The 18,879-nt window shown below is 40.3% G+C and overlaps 1 protein-coding gene and 1 pseudogene across 1 annotated transcript; one reads left to right on the top strand and one right to left on the bottom strand.

Annotated features, from left to right (window-relative positions):
* The first annotated feature begins 211 nt into the window (after positions 1–211).
* Positions 212–1,244, top strand: LOC119518160 (annotated as a pseudogene).
* An 11,657-nt stretch (positions 1,245–12,901) lies between these two features.
* On the bottom strand, positions 12,902–14,492 carry LOC119517379 (DPEP2 neighbor protein-like). Its single transcript, XM_037813956.1, has 2 exons — positions 14,426–14,492; positions 12,902–13,360 (listed from the first exon to the last, which is right to left on the bottom strand). Exons 1-2 carry the CDS (start codon positions 14,490–14,492, stop codon positions 13,059–13,061), a joined length of 369 nt encoding a protein of 122 aa, XP_037669884.1. The 3' UTR covers positions 12,902–13,058.
* Positions 14,493–18,879: the final 4,387 nt, after the last annotated feature.

The raw sequence follows: 18,879 nt of genomic DNA, 5'->3' as shown, positions 1-18,879 counted from the left end.
TGAATATAATTAGCACTTTATAACTTACTTACAGTTTAAAGTCAATACAGTACATAGAGGAACAAGGTAAATATCACCAGAAATAATGCCAAAATACTTGAGGAGATAACAAGCCTGATCAATTCAAACATTTAATAGCATTTAAAAAGATGCTAACCTCGAGGTGGCTGGCAGGGGAGGCAAGGCACAGCTGCTGCGTTCGGGTCTGGTCATGGCAGCGGCACCCCTGAAAGTGTGCATCATGGGCTCCGGCAACTGGGGTTCAGCTGTTGCAAAAATAATTGGTAATAATGTCAAGAAACTTCAGAAGTTTGCCTCCACGGTCAAGATGTGGGTCTTGGAAGAAACAGTTAATGGGAGAAAACTAACAGACATCATAAATAGCGACCACAAAAATGTAAAATATCTCCCTGGACACAAGCTGCCAGAAAATGTGGTTGCTGTCTCAAATCTCAGCAAGGCAATGCAGGATGCAGACCTGCTGGTGTTTGTCATTCCTCACCAGTTCATTCACAGAATCTGTGATGAGATTACTGGAAGGGTGCCCAAAGAAACGCTGGGAATCACCCTCATCAAGGGGTTAGACGAGGGCCCTGGGGGCTGAAACTCATTTCTGACAACATCCGAGAGAAGATGGGCATTGACATCAGTGTGCTGATGGGAGCCAACATTGCCAACGAGGTGGCTGCAGAAAAGTTCTGCGAGACCACCATCAGCAGCAAAGTAATGGAAAATTGCCTTCTCTTCAAAGAACTTCTGCAGCCTCCAAATTTTCAAATTACTGTAGTTGATGATGCAGATACTGTTGAACTTTGTGGTGCTCTTAAGAAAATTGTGGCCATGGGAGCCAGGTTCCGTGTTGGCCTCCGATGTGGAGACAACACCAAAGCCACTGTCATCCACCTGGGCCTTGTGAAATGAATGCATTTGCCAAGAACTTCTGCAAGGGCCAGGTATCCACAGCCACTTTCCTGGACCTGATCACCACCTGCTAAGTAAGTCGGAACTGCAGGGTGGCGGAGGCATTTGCGAGGACTGGAAAGACCACTGAAGAACTGGAAAACCAGATGCTGAATGGGCAGAAACTCCAAGGACCTCAAACTTCTGCTGAAGTGTACCACATCCTCAAACAGAAGGGCCTAGTCAACAAGTTTCCATTGTTTACTGCAGTATATCAGCTCTACTGCAAAGGAAAATCTGTTCAAGACAAGTCTTGTCTCCAGAGTCATCCAGAGCATATATAAAGTGAACCGTGCAACATGTCAAGGAAATTTCTGCCTTATAGTCAGTCTTTTTGGTTCAAAAGGAAACCAAAACTTGGCAAGAAGATGGCTGATCGACTACAATTCCATCATGGATGTGTATGAATTTTTACAGGTTCAATTTTGAATTAGAAGAGGCAGTTCACTGGCTAAGATGTACTTTGCAACAACTCAACGCACATATGTATACCTGTGAGCACATGCTCATTTCTCATTCTGTGGTCTTTATATGAACCAAATTAAATGCCCTTTTTAAAAATTACTTTGAAATTTGCCACTGTGGTAGTTTATAAGATTGGAACTATCTCAGCTAAATTTTTGAGATCTAACTCATATGTATTTGAGTGGAAGCATTTTTTTTTTTTGCATTCTTTTGTTGTTAAAATTTAAGCTGCATTAACATGGTAGAATGCAGGAAAGAGTGTGTTCAATGATCAGCATTTTGTATCTTTTAAACACTATTTCAAAGCCAGCATAATTAACTACTTTCATTGCGGGTTGATCTTTTTTTAACGATTAGATATTTTTAATTAGGTAAGCCACTTATGTGTTTTCCCCCCTTGCAGCTTTCTGCATTTTTAGCCCCTTTTCTCTTTGTTAGCTGCCAGTGCGTGCTTCATAAAGGCTTGACAGTAGCAGAAGACAGAAAACTCATCTGTGATTTTCCTGCTATGACTGACAACATTCTTCTGGATGACAAAAGACACTTGTATGATGCTTTTTATTAGTGCTTTCTTGAAAATGTCTCTTTGAAATCCACAAATCCCTTTGTAGAGGACTGCTATTATTCCTCTTTTAAGATGGACTTTGTGCCTGGTCACCTGGTGAGTAGGGGGACAGCCAAGGGTCAAGTCCAGAGCTCCTCTACCCCACCAAGGATCGGCACCTTCTAAGACCTCACGAGCTGATTGGAACTCTAGCTAAAAAGTTGTGGCAAATGCTATATGCAACCTTTCCTGAGCAGACTTGGGTGGTTGTCTAGAATCGTGCCACTCAAAGTGTAGTCCACAGTCCAGTAGCATCAGCTTCACTTGAGGTCTCTTAGAAATGCAGGTTCCCAGGTCCTGTCCCAGGCCTCTTTAATGGGATATTGCAATCTGTGCTTTAACATGCCTTCCATATGTTTCTGATGCATGCTAAATTTTGAGAACTACTGCTTTAGAAAACTTACTTTAGATTGGTATTGTTCAAACAATGTTTCATAGAAAAATATCCTGGGCTCCAGTGGTTGTTCCAGGTGCTCTCTGGAAAGGTCAACTGAATTTGGGAAAAGCTGCATTTATACACCTCTTGAAGATGTAGAATTCATGTTAGTAAATCATGGGATCTGTTTAATTGTATTCAACCAATGAAGTCCCAAACATATTAGAATATGGAAGGTAGGTTTTTTTTTGTTTTTTTCTTTGCAAGGAAACTAGTGTTTGGGAACACTCTTCTTGGCCCAGGGTGACCTTAGGACAGCTCAAGTATGCCTTTCACTCCCTGTGAGAATTCAGGGTGAAAAACTATCTGTGATATTGTTAGTTCTGAACTCCTGCAGTTCAGACCTGCTGTGAATCTTTGATGAAGCTTTAAGGTGACACTGTCACATACAACCAAGTGAATGTCAGCTGCACTGAAATGCACATTATATGGAATAAGTGCTTTTAATTGTATAATTAGAATAAAAATGACTTCCTTCTTACGTGAGACTGGTTTCAGGTTAGCCTTACACAGACACCTTACATAATACATGTTAAGTTTTAAAGGAGTAGGAGGTGGGGCAAGATGGTGGATTGGTGAGCTGTATGTTTTAGTTACTCCTCCAGGAAAGTAGGTAGAAAGCCAGGAACTGCGTGGACTGGACACCGCAGAGCAATTTGACTTCTGGCATAATTCATACAACACTCATGAGCATGTTGAACTGCTGAGATAAGTGAAATCTGTAAGTTTTTGTGGCCAGGGGTCCCGCACCCTTCCCTGCCAGGCTCAGTCCCATGGGAGGAGAGGCTGTCAGCTCCAGGAAGGAGAAGGGAGAACTGCAGTGGCAGCTCTTATCAGAAACTCATTCTACTGATCCAAACTCCAACCATAGATAGACTGAGACCAGACACCAGAGAATCTGAGAGCAGCCAGCTCAGTAGAGAGGAAATAGTCATAGCAAAAAACAGCAAGAAAAACTCCAAAATAAAAGCAGAGGCTTTTTGGAGTTCTGGTGAACATAGAAAGGGGAAGGGCAGAGCTCAGGCCCTGAGGCTCATATGCAAATCCTGAAGACAAATTAATCTCTCTGCCCCCTGCATCTTTCCTTAATGGCCCTAATTGCTTTGTCTCTTAGCATTTCAACAACCCATTAGATCTGTGAGGAGGGCTTCTTTTTTTCTATTTCTAAAACAATTACTCTAAGAAGCCCAATACAGAAAGCCTCAAAGACTTGCAATTTGGGCAGGTCAAGACAAGAGCAGAATTAAGAGAGCTCTGAGACAAAAGGCAATAATCCAGTGGCTGAGAAAATTCACTAAATACCACAACTTCCCAAGAAAAGGGGGAGTCTGCTCACAGCCATCATCCCGATGGACAGGAAATACTCCTGCCCATCACCAGCCCCATAGCCCAGAGCTGCCCCACACAACCCAGTGTGACAGAAGTGCTTCAAATAACATGCACATACCACAAAACTGGGCATGAACATTATCCTTCCCTGCACCCTCAGCTGGTTGTCCCAGAGTTGGGAAGGTGGAGCAGTGTGAATTAACAAAGCCCCATTCAGCCATCATTTCAGCAGACTGGGAGCCTCCCTACACAGCCCAGCAGCCCAGAACTGCCCTTGGGGGATGGCACTCACCTGTGACATAGCACAGTCATCTTTCAACAAAGGACCAGGGGTGCACAGCCTGGAAGAGGGACCCACTTGCAAGTCTCAGGGGACATACGCCAATACCAAGGACTTGTGGGTCAGTGGCAGAGACAAACTGGGGCAGGACTGAACTGAAGGATTAGACTATTGCAGCAGCTTTAAAACTCAAGGAACACCAGGGAGATTTGATCATTAGAGCCAACCCCCCTCCCTGACAGCCGAGACACACACCCCATACACAGGGCGGGCAACAACAACTACACACGCAAGCTTGGTACACCAGTTGGACCCCACAAGACTCACTCCCCCACTCACCACAAAGGCAAAGCAGGAGAGAACTGGCTTGTGGAGAACAGGTGGCTCGTGGACACCACCTGCTGGTTAGTTAGAGAAAGTTTACTCCACGAAGCTGTAGACCTAACAAATTAGAGATAAGGACTTCAATTGGTCTACAAATCTTAAAAGAACACTATCAAGTTAAGCAAATGCCAAGAGGCCAAAAACAACAGAAAATTATAAAGCATATGAAAAAAACAGACGATATGGATAACCCAAGCCCAAGCACCCAAATCAAAAGATCAGAAGACACACAGTACCTAGAGCAACTAATCAAAGAACTAAAGATGAACAATGAGACCATGATACAGGATACAAAGGATATCAAGAAGACCCTAGAAGAGCATAAAGAAGACATTTCAAGACTAAATAAAAAAAATAGATGATCTTGTGGAAATTAAAGAAACTGTTGACCAAATTGAAAAATTCTGGATACACATAGTACAAGACTAGAGGAAGTTGAACAATGAATCAGTGACCTGGAAGATGACAGAATGGAAAATGAAAGCACAAAAGAAAGAATGGGGAAAAAAAACAAAAAAAATCAAAATGGACCTCAGGAATATGATAGATAATATAAAACGTCCAAATATAAGACTCATTGGTGTTCCAGAAGGAGAAGAAAAGGGTAAAGGTCTAGGAAGAGTATTCAAAGAAATTGTTGGGGGAAACTTCCCAAATCTTCTAAACAACATAAATACACAAATCATAAATGCCCAGCGAACTCCAAATAGAATAAATCCAAATAAACCCACTCTGAGATATATTCTGATCACACTGCCAAATATGGAAGAGAAGGAGCAAGTTCTGAAAGCAGCAAGAGAAAAGCAATTCACCAGATACAAAGGAAACAGCATAAGACTAAGTAGTGAATACTCAGCAGCCACCATGGAGGCAAGAAGGCAGTGGCACGACACATTTAAAATTGTGAATGAGAAAAATTTCCAACCAAGAATACTTTATCTAGCAAAGCTCTCCTTCAAATCTGAGGGAGAGCTTAAATTTTTCACAGACAAACAAATGCTGAGAGAATTTGCGAACAAGAGACCTCCCCTACTGGAGATACTAAAGGAAGCCCTACAGACAGAGAAACAAAGAAAGGAGAGAGGTTCAGTACTAAAGAGATTTGGTATGGGTATATTAAAGGATATTAATAGAACGAGGGAAAAATATATATGACAAACATAAACCAAAGGATAAGATGGCTGATTCAAGAAATGCCTTCATGGTTATAACATTGAATGTAAATGGATTAAACTTAACAATTAAAAGATATAGACTTGCAGAATGGATCAAAAAAAAAATTAACCATCAATATGCTGCATACAAGAGACTCATCGTATACACAGGGACACAAAGAAATTGAAAGTGGAAGGATGGAAAAAAATATTTCATGCCAGCTACAGCCAAAAGAAAGCAGGTGTAGTAATATTAATCTCATATAAAACAGACTTTAAATGCAGGGATGTTTTGATAGACAAAAAAGGTCACTACATACTAATAAAAGGGGCAATTCAACAAGAAGAAATAACAATCATAAATGTTTATGCACCCAATCAAGGTGCCAAAAAATACATGAGAGAAACACTGGCAAAATTAAAGGAAGCACTTGATGTTTCCACAATAATTGTGGGAGACTTCAACACATCACTCTCTCCTATAGATAGATCAACCAGACAGAAGACCAATATGGAAATTGAAAACCTAAACAATCTGATAAATGAATTGGATTTAACAGACCTATATAGAAGATTACATCCCAAATCACCAGGATACACATACTTCTCTAGTGCTCATGGGACTTTCTTCAGAATAGATCATATACTGGGACATAAAACAAGGCTCAATAAATTTAAAAAGATTTAAATCATTCAAAGCACATTCTCTGACCACAACGGAATACAATTAGAAGTCAATAACCATCAGAGACTTAGAAAATTCACAAATACCTGAAGGTTAAGCAACACACTCCTAAACAATCAGTGGGTTAAAGAAGAAATAGCAAGAGAAATTGCTAAATATATAGAGATGAATGAAAATGAGAACACAACATACCAAAACCTATGGGATGCAGCAAAAGCGGTACTGAAGGGGAAATTTATAGCACTAAACACATATATTAAAAAGGAAGAAAGAGCCAAAATCAAAGAACTAATGGATCAACTGAAGAAGCTAGAAAATGAACAGCAAACCAATTCTAAACCAAGTAGAAGGAAAGAAATAACAAGGATTAAAGCAGAAATAAATGATAAAGAGAACAAAAAAACAATAGAGAAGATAAATAACACCAAAAGTTGGTTCTTTGAGAAGATCAACAAGATTAACAAGCCCCTAGCTAGAATGACAAAATCAAACAGAGAGAAGACCAATATAATAAAAATAATGAATGAGAAAGGTGACATTACTGCAGATCCCAAGGAAATTAAAAAAATTATAAGAGGGTACTATGAACAACCGTATGGCAACAAACTGGATAATGTAGAGGAAATGGACAATTTTCTGGAAACATATAACAACCTAGACTGACCAGAGAAGAAACAGAAGACCTCAACAACAAATCACAATCAAAGAGATCCAATCAGTCATCAAAAATCTTCCCACAAATAAATGCCCAGGGCCAGATGGCTTCACAGGAGAATTCTACCAATCTTTCCAAAAAGAATTGACACCAATCTTACTTAAACTCTTTCAAAACAATGAAGAAAATGGAACACTAGCTAACTCATTTTATGAAGCTAACATCAATCTAATACCAAAACCAGGCAAAGATGCTACAAAAAAGGAAAACTACTAGCCAATCTCCCTAATGAATATAGATGCAAAAATCCTCAACAAAATACTTGCAAATCGAATCCAAAGACACATTAAAAAAATCATACACCATGACCAACTGGGGTTCATTCCAGGCATGCAAGGATGGTTCAACATAAGAAAATCAATCAATGTATTACAACACATTAACAAATCAAAAGAGAAAAATCAAATGATTATCTCAATAGATGCTGAAAAAGCAATCGACAAAATCCAACATCCGTTTTTGATAAAAACACTTCAAAAGTTAGGAATGGAAGGAAACTTCCTCAATACGATAAAGAGCATATATGAAAAACCCACAGCCAGCATAGTACTCAATGGTGAGAGACTGAAAACTTTCCCCCTAAGATCAGGAACAAGACAAGGATGCCTGCTATCACCACTGTTATTCATCATTGTGCTAGAAGTGCTAGCCAGGGCAACCCAGCAAGACAAAGAAATAAAAGGCATCCAAATTCGAAAGGAAGAAGTAAAACTGTCATTGTTTGCAGATGATATGATCTTATATCTCGAAAACCCTGAGAAATCGATGATACAGCTGCTAGAGCTAACAAACAAATTTAGCAAAGTAGCAGGATACAAGATTAATGCACATAACTCAGTAATGTTTCTATATGCTATAAATGAACAAACTGAAGAGACAATCAAGAAAAAGCTACTATTTTCAATAGCAACTAAAAAATCAAGTACCTAGGAATAAACTTAACCAAAGATGTAAAATACCTATACAAAGAAAACTACATAACTCTATTAAAAGAAATAAAAGCACCTTAAAAGATGGAAAAATATTCCATGTTCATGGATAGGAAGGCTAAATGTCATTAAGATGTCAATTCTACCCAAACTCATCTACAGATTCAATGCAATCCCAATCAAAATTCCATCAACCTAGTTTGCAGACTTGGAAAAGCTAGTTATCAAATTTATTTGGAAAGGGAAGATGCCTCGAATTGCTAAAGACACTCTAAAAAAGAAAAACCAAGTGGGAGGACTTACACTCCTTGACTTTGAAATTTATTATAAAGCCACAGTTGTCAAAATAGCATGGTACTGGCACAAAGATAGATATATTGATCAATGGAATCAATTTGAGAATTCGGAGATAGACCCTCAGATCTATGGCTGACTGATCTTTGATAAGGCCTCCAAAGTCACTGAACTGAGTCATAATGGTCTTTTCAACAAATGGGGCTGGGAGAGTTGGGTATCCATATCCAAAACAATGAAAGAGGACCCCTACCTCACCCCCTACACAAAAATTAACTCAAAATGGACCAAAGATCTCAATATAAAAGAAAGTATCATAAAATTCCTAGAAGATAATGTAGGAAAATTTCTTCAAGACCTTGTATTAGGTGGCCACTTCCTAGACTTTACACCCGAAGCACAAGCAACAAAAGAAAAAATAGATAAATGGGAACTCCTCAAGCTTAGAAGTTTCTGCACCTCAAAGGAATTTCTCAAAAAGGTAAAGAGGCAGCCAACTCAATGGGAAAAAATTTTTGGAAACCATGTATCTGACAAAAGACTGATATCTTGCAAATATAAAGAAATCCTACAACTCAATGACGATAGTACAGAGAGCCCAATTATAAAATGGGCAAAAGTTATGAAAAGATAGTTCTCTGAAGAGGAAATACAAATGGCCAAGAAACACATGAAAAAATGTTCAGCTTCACTAGCTATTAGACAGATGCAAATTAAGACCACAATGAGATACCATCTCACACCAATTAGAATGGCTGCCACTAAACAAATAGGAAACTACAAATGCTGGAAGGGATGTGGAGAAATTGGAACTCTTATTCATTGTTGGTGGGACTGTAGAATGGTTCAGCCACTCTGGAAGTCAGTCTGGCAGTTCCTTAGAAAACTAGATATAGAGATACCCTTCGATCCAGAGATTGCAGTTCTCGGTATATACCCGGAAGATCGGATAGCAATGACACGAACAGATATCTGCATGCCAATGGTCATAGCAGCATTATTCACAATTTCCAAGAGATGGAAACAACCCAAATGTCCTTCAACAGATGAGTGGATACATAAAATGTGGTATATACACACGATGGAATACTACACGGCAGTAAGAAGGAACGATGTTGTGAAACATATGACAACATGGATGAACCTTGAAGACATAATGCTGAGCTAAATAAGCCAGGCACAAAAGGAGAAATATTATATGCTACCACTAATGTGAACTTTGAGAAATGTAAAATAAATCGTTTATAATGTAGAATTTAGGGGAACTTGCGATAGAGAGCAATTAAGGAAGGGGGAACAATAATTCAAGAAGAACAGATAAGCTATCATGGGTAAATTTAGTGTTCTGGGAATGCCCAGGAATGACTATGATCTGTTTATTTCTGATGGGTATAGTAGGACCAAGTTCACAGAAATGTTGCTATATTAGGTTACTTTCTTGGGGTAGAGTAAGAACACGTTGGAAGTAAAGTAGTTATCTTAGGTTAGTCTTTTTCTTACTCCCTTGTTATGGTCTCTTTGAAATTCTCTTTTATTGTATATTTTTTTAAAATTTTTTTTAATTTTTTTTATTTTTCATACAGTTGATTTAAGAAAAAAAAATAAAAAACAAATAAAAAATAAACAAGGAAAAAAATATGCAAAGCCCCCTTGAGGAGCTGGTGGAGAATGCAGGGGTATTGGCCTGCTCTACCTCGATGGTTGCTAACATGCCCACAGACATAGGGGACTGGTGGTTTGATGGATTGAGCCCTCTACCAAGGGATTTGCCCTTGGGAAGACTGTTGCTGCGAAGGAGAGGCTAAGCCTCCCTATAATTATGCCTAAGAGCCTCCTCCTGAATGCCTCGTTGTTGCTCAGATGTGGCCTTCTCTCTCTAGCTAAGCCAACCTGAAAGGTGAAATCACTGCCCCCCCCCCAACTTGGGATCAGACACCCAGAGCAGTGAATCTCCCTGGCAACATGGAATATGACTCTAGAGAGAACATCTTCTTGACCAAAAGGGGGATGTGAAAGGAAATGAAATAAGCTTCAGTGGCAGAGAGATTCCAAAAGGAGCTGAGAGGTCACTCTGATGGGCACTCTTACGCACAATATAGACAACCCTTTTTAGGTTCTAATGAATTGGGGTAGCTGGTGGCGGATACTGAAACCATCAAACTACAACCGAGAACCCATGAATCTTGAAGACAATTGTATAAAAATGTGGCTTATGAGGGGGTACAGTGGGATTGGGGGGGCCATGGGGATCACACTCCCATTTGTCTAGTCTGTGGATGGATGAGTGGAAAGGTGGGGGAAGGAAACAAACAAACAAACAGATAGACAAGGTGCCCAGTGTTCTTTTTTATTTTAGTTGCTCTTTTTCACTTTAATTATTATTCTGGTTATTTTTGTATGTGTCGTAATGAGGGTGTCGGGGATTGATTTTGGCAATGAATGCACAACTATGTAATGGTACTGTGAACAATCGAATGTACAATTTGTTTTGTATGACTGCATGGTATGTGACTATATCTCAATAAAATGAATATTAAAAAAAAGTAGAAGAGAATGCCCATATTTTATTTGGTTGTTTGCTCTTAAATTTAATCTGTAGGTTCTTCTTCTCTCTTTTTACTTCCTTGCAATTTATTTGTTGAAAAAAACATCGTGGCCTTTGTCCTGCACAGTATTCCATGTTTCAGAATTTGCTGATTGTATCGTGACATGGTGTCATTTAATATGTTCCTCAATTCCTTGTATTACCATAAGCTGGTAGTATGAGAAGCTTTTCAAACTGCAAATTTCCAGGCCCCACTTAAAAATGTATTCAGGAAGACTGGTGTGCGTGCTGGGGACCTCTGTGTTTCACAAGAGCCCCAGGTGAGTCTATTTACTTCATGTTTGGGAATTGCCCACCTGTCTGACTCCTCCAGTAACCACAAATCTGCCTCAGTCTTACCAAGTGTCAGAGACAGACTTCTGTGGGTTAACTGAACCCCACAGTGGGAACTCTCTGGGAGCCCCTGGACCTGTGCCTCCTTCCTCTCACCCAAGTTGGAGAAACTTCTTAAGTTATTGGAAACTTTTCTGGCCTTGAGGGTGTGTGTGTGCTAGGAGCAGGGGCAACGGTCTGGCTCTGCGGCCCCTGAAGAGAAGTGTGTGCTGCCCGCAGAGTGGGCGGCTTCACCTGGGGCTGAGCACAGCGAGCTGCTGACAGGACCTGCTGGTCGCAGGCTGCTGAGGAGGTGGGCCCAGGACACAGGCCCCAACCCCCTGCTGTTTCTTCTCTGCTGGCTGCTCCCCTACCCCCACTCCCCAGGACCGACTGTCCCCTTAACTGTTGAGACATTCCACCGTTACCAGCCAAGTACTTCACTGCCTTGGGAGACAGCATTTAGAGTGGTCTGCATCAGATCACTTCACCACCCTCTTCAAATCCCTCTCTCAGATCCCATCATGCTTAAAATAAGATCCATACTTCTGGCCATGGCTGACAAGGCCCACTATGGTCTGGCCTGTGCCTACTTTTCCCTCGGCATCTTTCGTTCTTCTCTCTCAGTCAGTTCCCCAGCCATACTGGCTCTTTAGCTGGTCCTAGAACAAGCCAGGTTCATTCTTATCTCAGGGTCTTTATGCTTGTCATTTCCTCTGCCAGGAATGTTCCCTCCCATCCCTCACAAGCTCCTTAATTCACATCGCTGCTGAAATATCACCTCCTCAAAGAAGCCTTCCCTGACTACCTAGTGTAACATAGCACCTCCTCATCACTCTACCCTCTTTTCCTGCCTTATTTTTCTTTATAGCAATTATAACTACCTGAAATTATGTTATTTACTTGTTTGTCTCTTCCCTTAGTTGTGGGTGTTGAGGAGAGTGGCTTTGATCATCTCATCTATCCCAAGCAACTAGCACAGTGGCTGGTATGTAACAAGTGCACAATAAATATTTGTTGAATAAATGGATAGATGAATGGATTGATAAGACAGAAGGGCATCTTCTCAACCCTGCATCTCTTCTATATCTCTTCTATACATGCACACACATGCACACACACACAGAAGCACTCACCAGTCTTTCCATTTCTTAAGAACCTACTTGCGTCCTGCCCCAGTTCACACAGGTATCAGTGAGGGCACCTTGTAGTCAGAAGCTGAACCCAAGAGTCCCTCTTGGAGACAGAACAACAAAGTCCCACAAATGGGAAGGTATTCAAGGGAACAGGGACAGGCTTGGACAGGCTGGATTTCAAGTCAAACACTGTTACAGAAAAACCATTTTATTGAGCAGTAGGGACCCCACTAGGGCCAGAAAGCACTGGGAGTAAAGGAGTATGCTAGCCCCAGGGGCTCCAGAGAGCAGATCTCCCTGGGTCTCCCTCTTCTGCCTCCTAGGAACTCAGACAGGAGGCTCCCTGGGTGGCCACAAATTGCCTCCTCTTGGTCTCTTCCAGTTTCAGGAAGCCCATTCCCTCCTGGGTTCTGCTGGTGGCCACTGGCAATGACTCAGAGCAGGAGCCCATCTAGGCCCTCTCTATGCAACTGGTTCTTCCTCGGCTAGCAGAATACAGACTTCTCTTTAGGCTGCCAAATAAAGAACACTAGGGGATTGAGCGGAGGAACACAGGGTTTTCTTCCAGGTCAGCTTCAGCCTCTGGCATGTTCAAAGCAATCTCAGTTTCTGCAGTTCCTTGCCAATGGCCAGTTGGTATGGAAGGGGCTTGGGCAGGCTCAGGCAGGAAGGCTCAGGTTCTATCTCCAGTGATGGGCAACGGAGGTCACTGCAAAAAGAGGCACTAGAGGTCTTAGGCAGTTAAATGTCTGTCCTCTGCATAGAGTGGCTCAGCCAGCAAGCTTCTGGTGGGTCAGCCTCCTGCCACTATGCTGTAAACGCCGAATTTTGGGGCCAGAGCAGCCTGGGTCTTCGTCTGACTCTGCCAGAGCTCGGCGTCTCTTGAGACCCCGCCTGGGGCCTGGCTTCTCTGCTTTCGCCTTTGCTGGGGTGGCCACAGGAGCATCCCCATAGACCCGGTAGCCTCCAACCAGGCAGTACGTCTCCCCATGCCAGCACACCCGGGTTTCTCCACACCCTCGGTAGAGGACATGGTAGTAGCCAGGTGTGGGAGGAGAAACAGGAGCCACAGCTGCAGGGAAGAAAACCAGAACTGATCAGTCACTTTTGCTTTCCAGGACCTCCCCTCTCTCACTGTTGCTGGCTGATGCCCTCCTATCTGTTTGGGCCATCACGCCCAAGAGACCCCTTGAGAAGGTGTATTGACTGAATAGCAATTCTGTGGAGACTCCGGCAGCAGTAGGAGACTAGGAAATCTGTTTCCCTTTCCCAAAGACAATGGTTTAACCCCAAAATGATTCTGATTCTCTCCCTTCCACAACCCAGGAAACATTTCTTAAGGCCTGTTACTTCTGAGGCTTTACTAGAAATGGTTTCCAAGTTTTGAAAAAAAATAATCTCAGATAAATCAGTTAAGAACCCCTCTCTCCTGGCAGCTAATCTTGGGCCCCAATCATGCTGCCTGTTTCAACCACACTCAACTCTAGCCCTCTGATACTTTTATCTAAATTAGGAAGTGGCAAAAGTACTGAGGCAGAGCAACCAGGAGGTTCAGATTCAAATTCTGCATACCAAGCTTGGGTTCAAGGAGCTTCTCACATTAACTCAACCTCCTGAGACAGTTTCCCAGACTCCAGTCTCAGTAGCACTTCATCTCTCCCTCAGTTCTGCTGCTCCTCCCAGCTCTATCACACCACCCTTTGCCCCAGGACCAGCAGCTCAGTCAGGCATGTGTCTGAGGGCACCGGTGTGTGTTGACATGACAGCATCGTAAACTGCCTGGGTCTGACATGAGTGGTCCTCAATAGCTCTTCCTCAAACTGCTCTATGTATCACTTGCCAACAAAAACAACATTCAAGAAAGCATGTGAATGGCAGCACCTTGCAACCTAAGGCTAGATTTATACAGATTAGGACCTTTCTGAACCATTGTCCAGGGATGACACTACACACTTGCCCTCAGCAGGAAGCAGGAACCTCGTGGGGCCCTGAAGAGGTCCTTGACTCCAAGCCATTGGTACTACTTATGGTGGGCAAGTTCTGAGGTGTGGTGGGCAAGCCCAGAAGGACATGTGGCAGCCAGATGAGGGCGTGTGTACACAAATACCTCTTGGACTGATGCCCAGTCCAGGCCTACCTGCTGTGCTGCCCTCCCAGGGGACAGAAGACAAGTTAGAATTAATGTAGAAGATCCGGTCAGACATTCTCCCTCAAGCAACCAAATGGTTTGGTGTCTCTTAGAGAACTGGTAGGGAAGGTTCCCTGAGGGCACTAGTTTGCATAGTTACCCTCCCCTGGAAACCCTGAGACTGCCTGTGAGGTCGTCAGTACCTGGTGAGGTCACAGAAGGAATCTGCGACTGGAGGGGCAGGCTGCAGGCCCTCAGGGTTTATGGAGGGGAGCGGGGTAGAGGTAGAGAGACACCCTGCCTGGACCCTCACCCCTGGCCCCATCCACCCATGCCCTAGTCAAGTAGCCGCTCCCTGTGGGGCATACTTATGGGGCTGGCACAGACCCAGCAACCCAAACGAGAGAAACCCAAACTCTAAGACTAGTTTCAGGGGCTCCCATAACTTGGTATAACTGCTCCTTCAAAGCACTTTGCCCATTTGTAATTTCACACATATCTGTAAGTTCCTTTTCATTGTCCCTCTCTTCCACTGTCCCTTTTTTTCCCCTCACCTTTTTTTACATTTTTGTGAAATATAACATATATTTAGAAAAGTGATAACATTCAAAGTACAATTTAACAAGTAGTCAGAGAGCAAATTTCAAAGGATATTGTGGGTTATAGTTCCACCATTTCAGTTATTTCCTTACTGTGAAGTAGAACATATGTACTAAAGGTCCCTCATTATTTTATCTTGTGTGCCAACCGCAGTACCTGGCATATTGTAGGGCTAAGTAAATATTTGTTGAATGAATAATTGAAAAAGAGAGAAGGAGACTTGGGATGGAAGATGAAGATTTCTTTTGTACATATTTAGTATGAGATGCCCATGAGACATCCAAGTGGGGGTGTGTACTGGGTAGTTAGTAGGAGATAGAGATACTTTTGGGGACCACCAGCATTTAGCCGATATTTTAAGTCATAGGATTAAATGAATTTGCAAGGGAGAGTTTTTGAAATTAGAAGGGAAGAGTACCTAAGACTAAGAAGGAACCAGCAAAGGAGACCGAGAAGGACAGACCGGAGAGATGGGAGGAAAACCAGGAGAGTGCGGGGTCAGGGAAGCCCAGGGAAGAAAGAGATCCAAGGAAGAGGGAAGGGTCAACCATGGCACATGCTGTTAGGGAAATAAGTGAGGAGAGGTAATATTTAGTAGAGGGAAGGGTCAACCATGGCACATGCTGTTAGGGAAATAAGTGAGGAGAGGTAAGTATCTAGTAGACTGAGCAACTTTGAGGAAACTGGTGATGTTAATCAGAGCAGTTTTGGTAGAGTGGCAGAGGTGGAAGCCAGGCTGGAGCGGGCTGAGGAGTGAAAAGAAAGTGGAGAGAGTATCCATAACTGAGCAGAGCACACTGTGCCAGCTTCATGGCTTTTCAGGGTGACCTTCTTTAGTTAGAATAAATAAAGTAATATTAACAGTAGTTATCTCTGAGACCTGGGATTTTGCTGTTCTTCCTTTTACTCCTTTTGCCTCTACCTTCAAAGTATTTCTAGAATGGGCCATTTCTCACCTCCTCCACTACTGGCTTCCTGGTCTGTGCCACCAGTACCTCTCACATTGGTTACCGAATCACCTTCTAACTAGTCTTGCTGCATCTACCCTTGCCCCTTAACAGTCTGCTCTTAATATAACAAAGTTATCAGTAGATCATGCCTCTCCTCTACTTAAAACCCTTTACTGGCTCCTATTTCATGGGCATAAAAAAAAAATGATGCAAGCTGGAACATAAGGGAGATATGTGTTTAAATTATTGAAAGATAACTGTCATTGCAGAATCCAATAATCCTTAAATATTCAAATATAAAAACAAATTAAGATTTTTTTTCAGAAAAATTAACATGCACATACACAAACCCACACAAAGAAATAATTTATACCCCACAGATTTGTGCTTCAAAAATTTTCCAGACAGAAGGATTAAAACCTCAGATGGAACCTTGTATTGCCTCAAAGAAATAATACTAAACATGTAAAATTGAAAGAAAATATATCAGGCATTGGAATTTTAAACATTTTGTTGTTCTAAAACTAGTTGACTGAAGGAAAACTAGGTTTAGGCATTGTGTGGCTTGAGCTATAAATAAAAGTAAAGATTATGACAAAAATAGCTCAAAGAAAGCATAGTTAATAAAAACGTTCAGAAGGATGGAAAAAGCCTGTAAATATAAGAAAAGAGAAATGCATTTACAAGATGAGAAGTTACTGAAAAAGGCATACAGTGAAAACATAAATGCTTATGAAGGACTTACCTCTAATTGTAAATAAAAGTAAAAAAAAAAAAAGAGGAGGAGAAAGAAATGGAAATTATATATACATGTATTTCAAAGCAAAAAATTCATGGTAAATTAATTTTATTTGTTGTTGATGTATTATAAGACCCAATATAAAAATAAATTCAGAAAGTATAAGTATAATGCAGATTTTACAGATTTTAATTGTATGTTTTCTTTTATTAGCAGACTGTTGTTAAATATTTTATTCCTGAAATAGAGGTTGAACTTTAAACATTCAAAAAATTTTTAAGAATATAAGCAGATTTAATTTTACAAAAAAAATCTTAATATAAATTGAAAAGAAAATCAAATGTTATAATTCTAGTGCTTGAAGACAATGTATCTAATTACAATTACAAAAGTTTAAATAAACAAAAAATCAAGTACTTGGGAAATGAAAACATACTTCCTTAAAAACCTTCAAATTGCAAAGGCAAATAAAATTGGATTTTCAGATTATGTAGAGTATATTTTCTATAAAAATGAAACAAATACTCTTCCTTACAAAAATTTGAGGTACAAGAAAATAATCATTCCTTGAAAATTCTTAGCTTTACACCATTTCTCTATTAAAGATTTCAAAATAAATGAGTGAAGCATTAACTGAAGAATTTATTTATTTTTAAGGAACTTTAAGAAAAACTTGAAATCAGGATAAAGGGAATTATTTTATGAAGTACACAGAATGTCAGCAAAGTACTTTATAGACACATTACAGAAAGGTAGGTTTTCAAATATTTAGCAATTAGACAGCAAACATATTACTGCATGCAGAAACTTAACATGGAAAATTTACAAAATTTCAGATCCTAAAGCTTTGCAAGAGTCTTTATTTTGCCAAGTTACCAAGAACACAGTCATCTCACAGGTTTAAATGACAAAGTAAATACCAAAAGTTTTACTTATAAGTAGTAACCGAAAACTGCAAAAGATTATGTAAAAAATATCAAAACTTATGTAATATATACATACATATGCATAATTGTTACTTTAGAAGAATAAAATTAATCTCTTACTGATTAGTCAGTCCTCTTTAGGGCATTTCCATTTTATTTAATATTTTTCACTATTTCCAAGTTTTCTTCACTGTTAATATATAACATGTTCTATAGTTTAATTACTTCACAATATTATACTTAGCTCTAGGTCTGGATGATTGAAACACTGCATTTTAACTTTTAACAGTTTATTAGTTTAAGTGAAATGAAAGTAATTTATAGAACACCAGTGAATATTCCTCAGAAGAAGAGCCATTGTGTATTCAAAATATTACAAAATATAGGTTTTCTGATAACAATGGCCACAATTTATTTGTACTGCACCAAGTGCTTTACATTCTTCATCTCATTCAATCTTCACAGTAACTCACAGACCTGGAATTTTTATTTATCTTGTACAATTGAGGACACTGAGTCTTGAATTATCAGTGAGTTATTAAAGATTATATAGCAAAAATGATTGCAGATCTAGAATCAAAAGCTTGGAATGTCTGATTTCAAAGTAAGTGCTTTCAAACTCTATACTTGTTTCTTCCCTATATATTAAATGGATTGAGTTTGGGAACTATCAATGTGTCCAAAAAATAGCCGTTTTCTATAATAAATGTATCTGAAATTGGAACATCCATGGGGATTTATGCAATATTATTTAAAAGGTGATATGACATTTTCTTATTTTGCATATTAGTTGCTCTTTATAAAACACATGTATTTAAACACCGAGTTTAAAACATAAATCATGATTTCCAATTCCAAAATGGATTTCCAAAACCATTTTTCTGAAGATATTCAAGATCATGTTTGGCCAAGTAAAAGATGGCTCAACAGAATTATAAACTAAAAGATTAATTTATCTTAGATAGAATCCAAGTAAATATGCAAATGTGACAGAAAGAAAAGATGAGGTTAAATGAACAGCATCACTGTCCTTTGAATTGCCTGGAGCCTTCTCTCTTCTGCATGATTCTAATGAGAGCATTTTTCATCTCTTTGTTCCTAAGACTGTAAATGAGTGGATTCAGCATGGGGATCACCATAGTATAAAACACAGAGGCCACTTGATCCCTTCCCAAGGAGTAGGACTGCTTTGGTTTTAAATAAGTAAAAATCATAGTGCTATAAAAGATGGTGACTCCCAGGAGGTGG

The sequence above is a fragment of the Choloepus didactylus genome, chromosome 21 (genome assembly GCF_015220235.1).
Source record: "Choloepus didactylus isolate mChoDid1 chromosome 21, mChoDid1.pri, whole genome shotgun sequence".
In the NCBI taxonomy this organism is placed as follows: Eukaryota; Metazoa; Chordata; class Mammalia; order Pilosa; family Megalonychidae; genus Choloepus; species Choloepus didactylus.
Note: the sequence above shows the minus strand (reverse complement) of the source record. Positions and strands in the feature narration are given on the sequence as shown.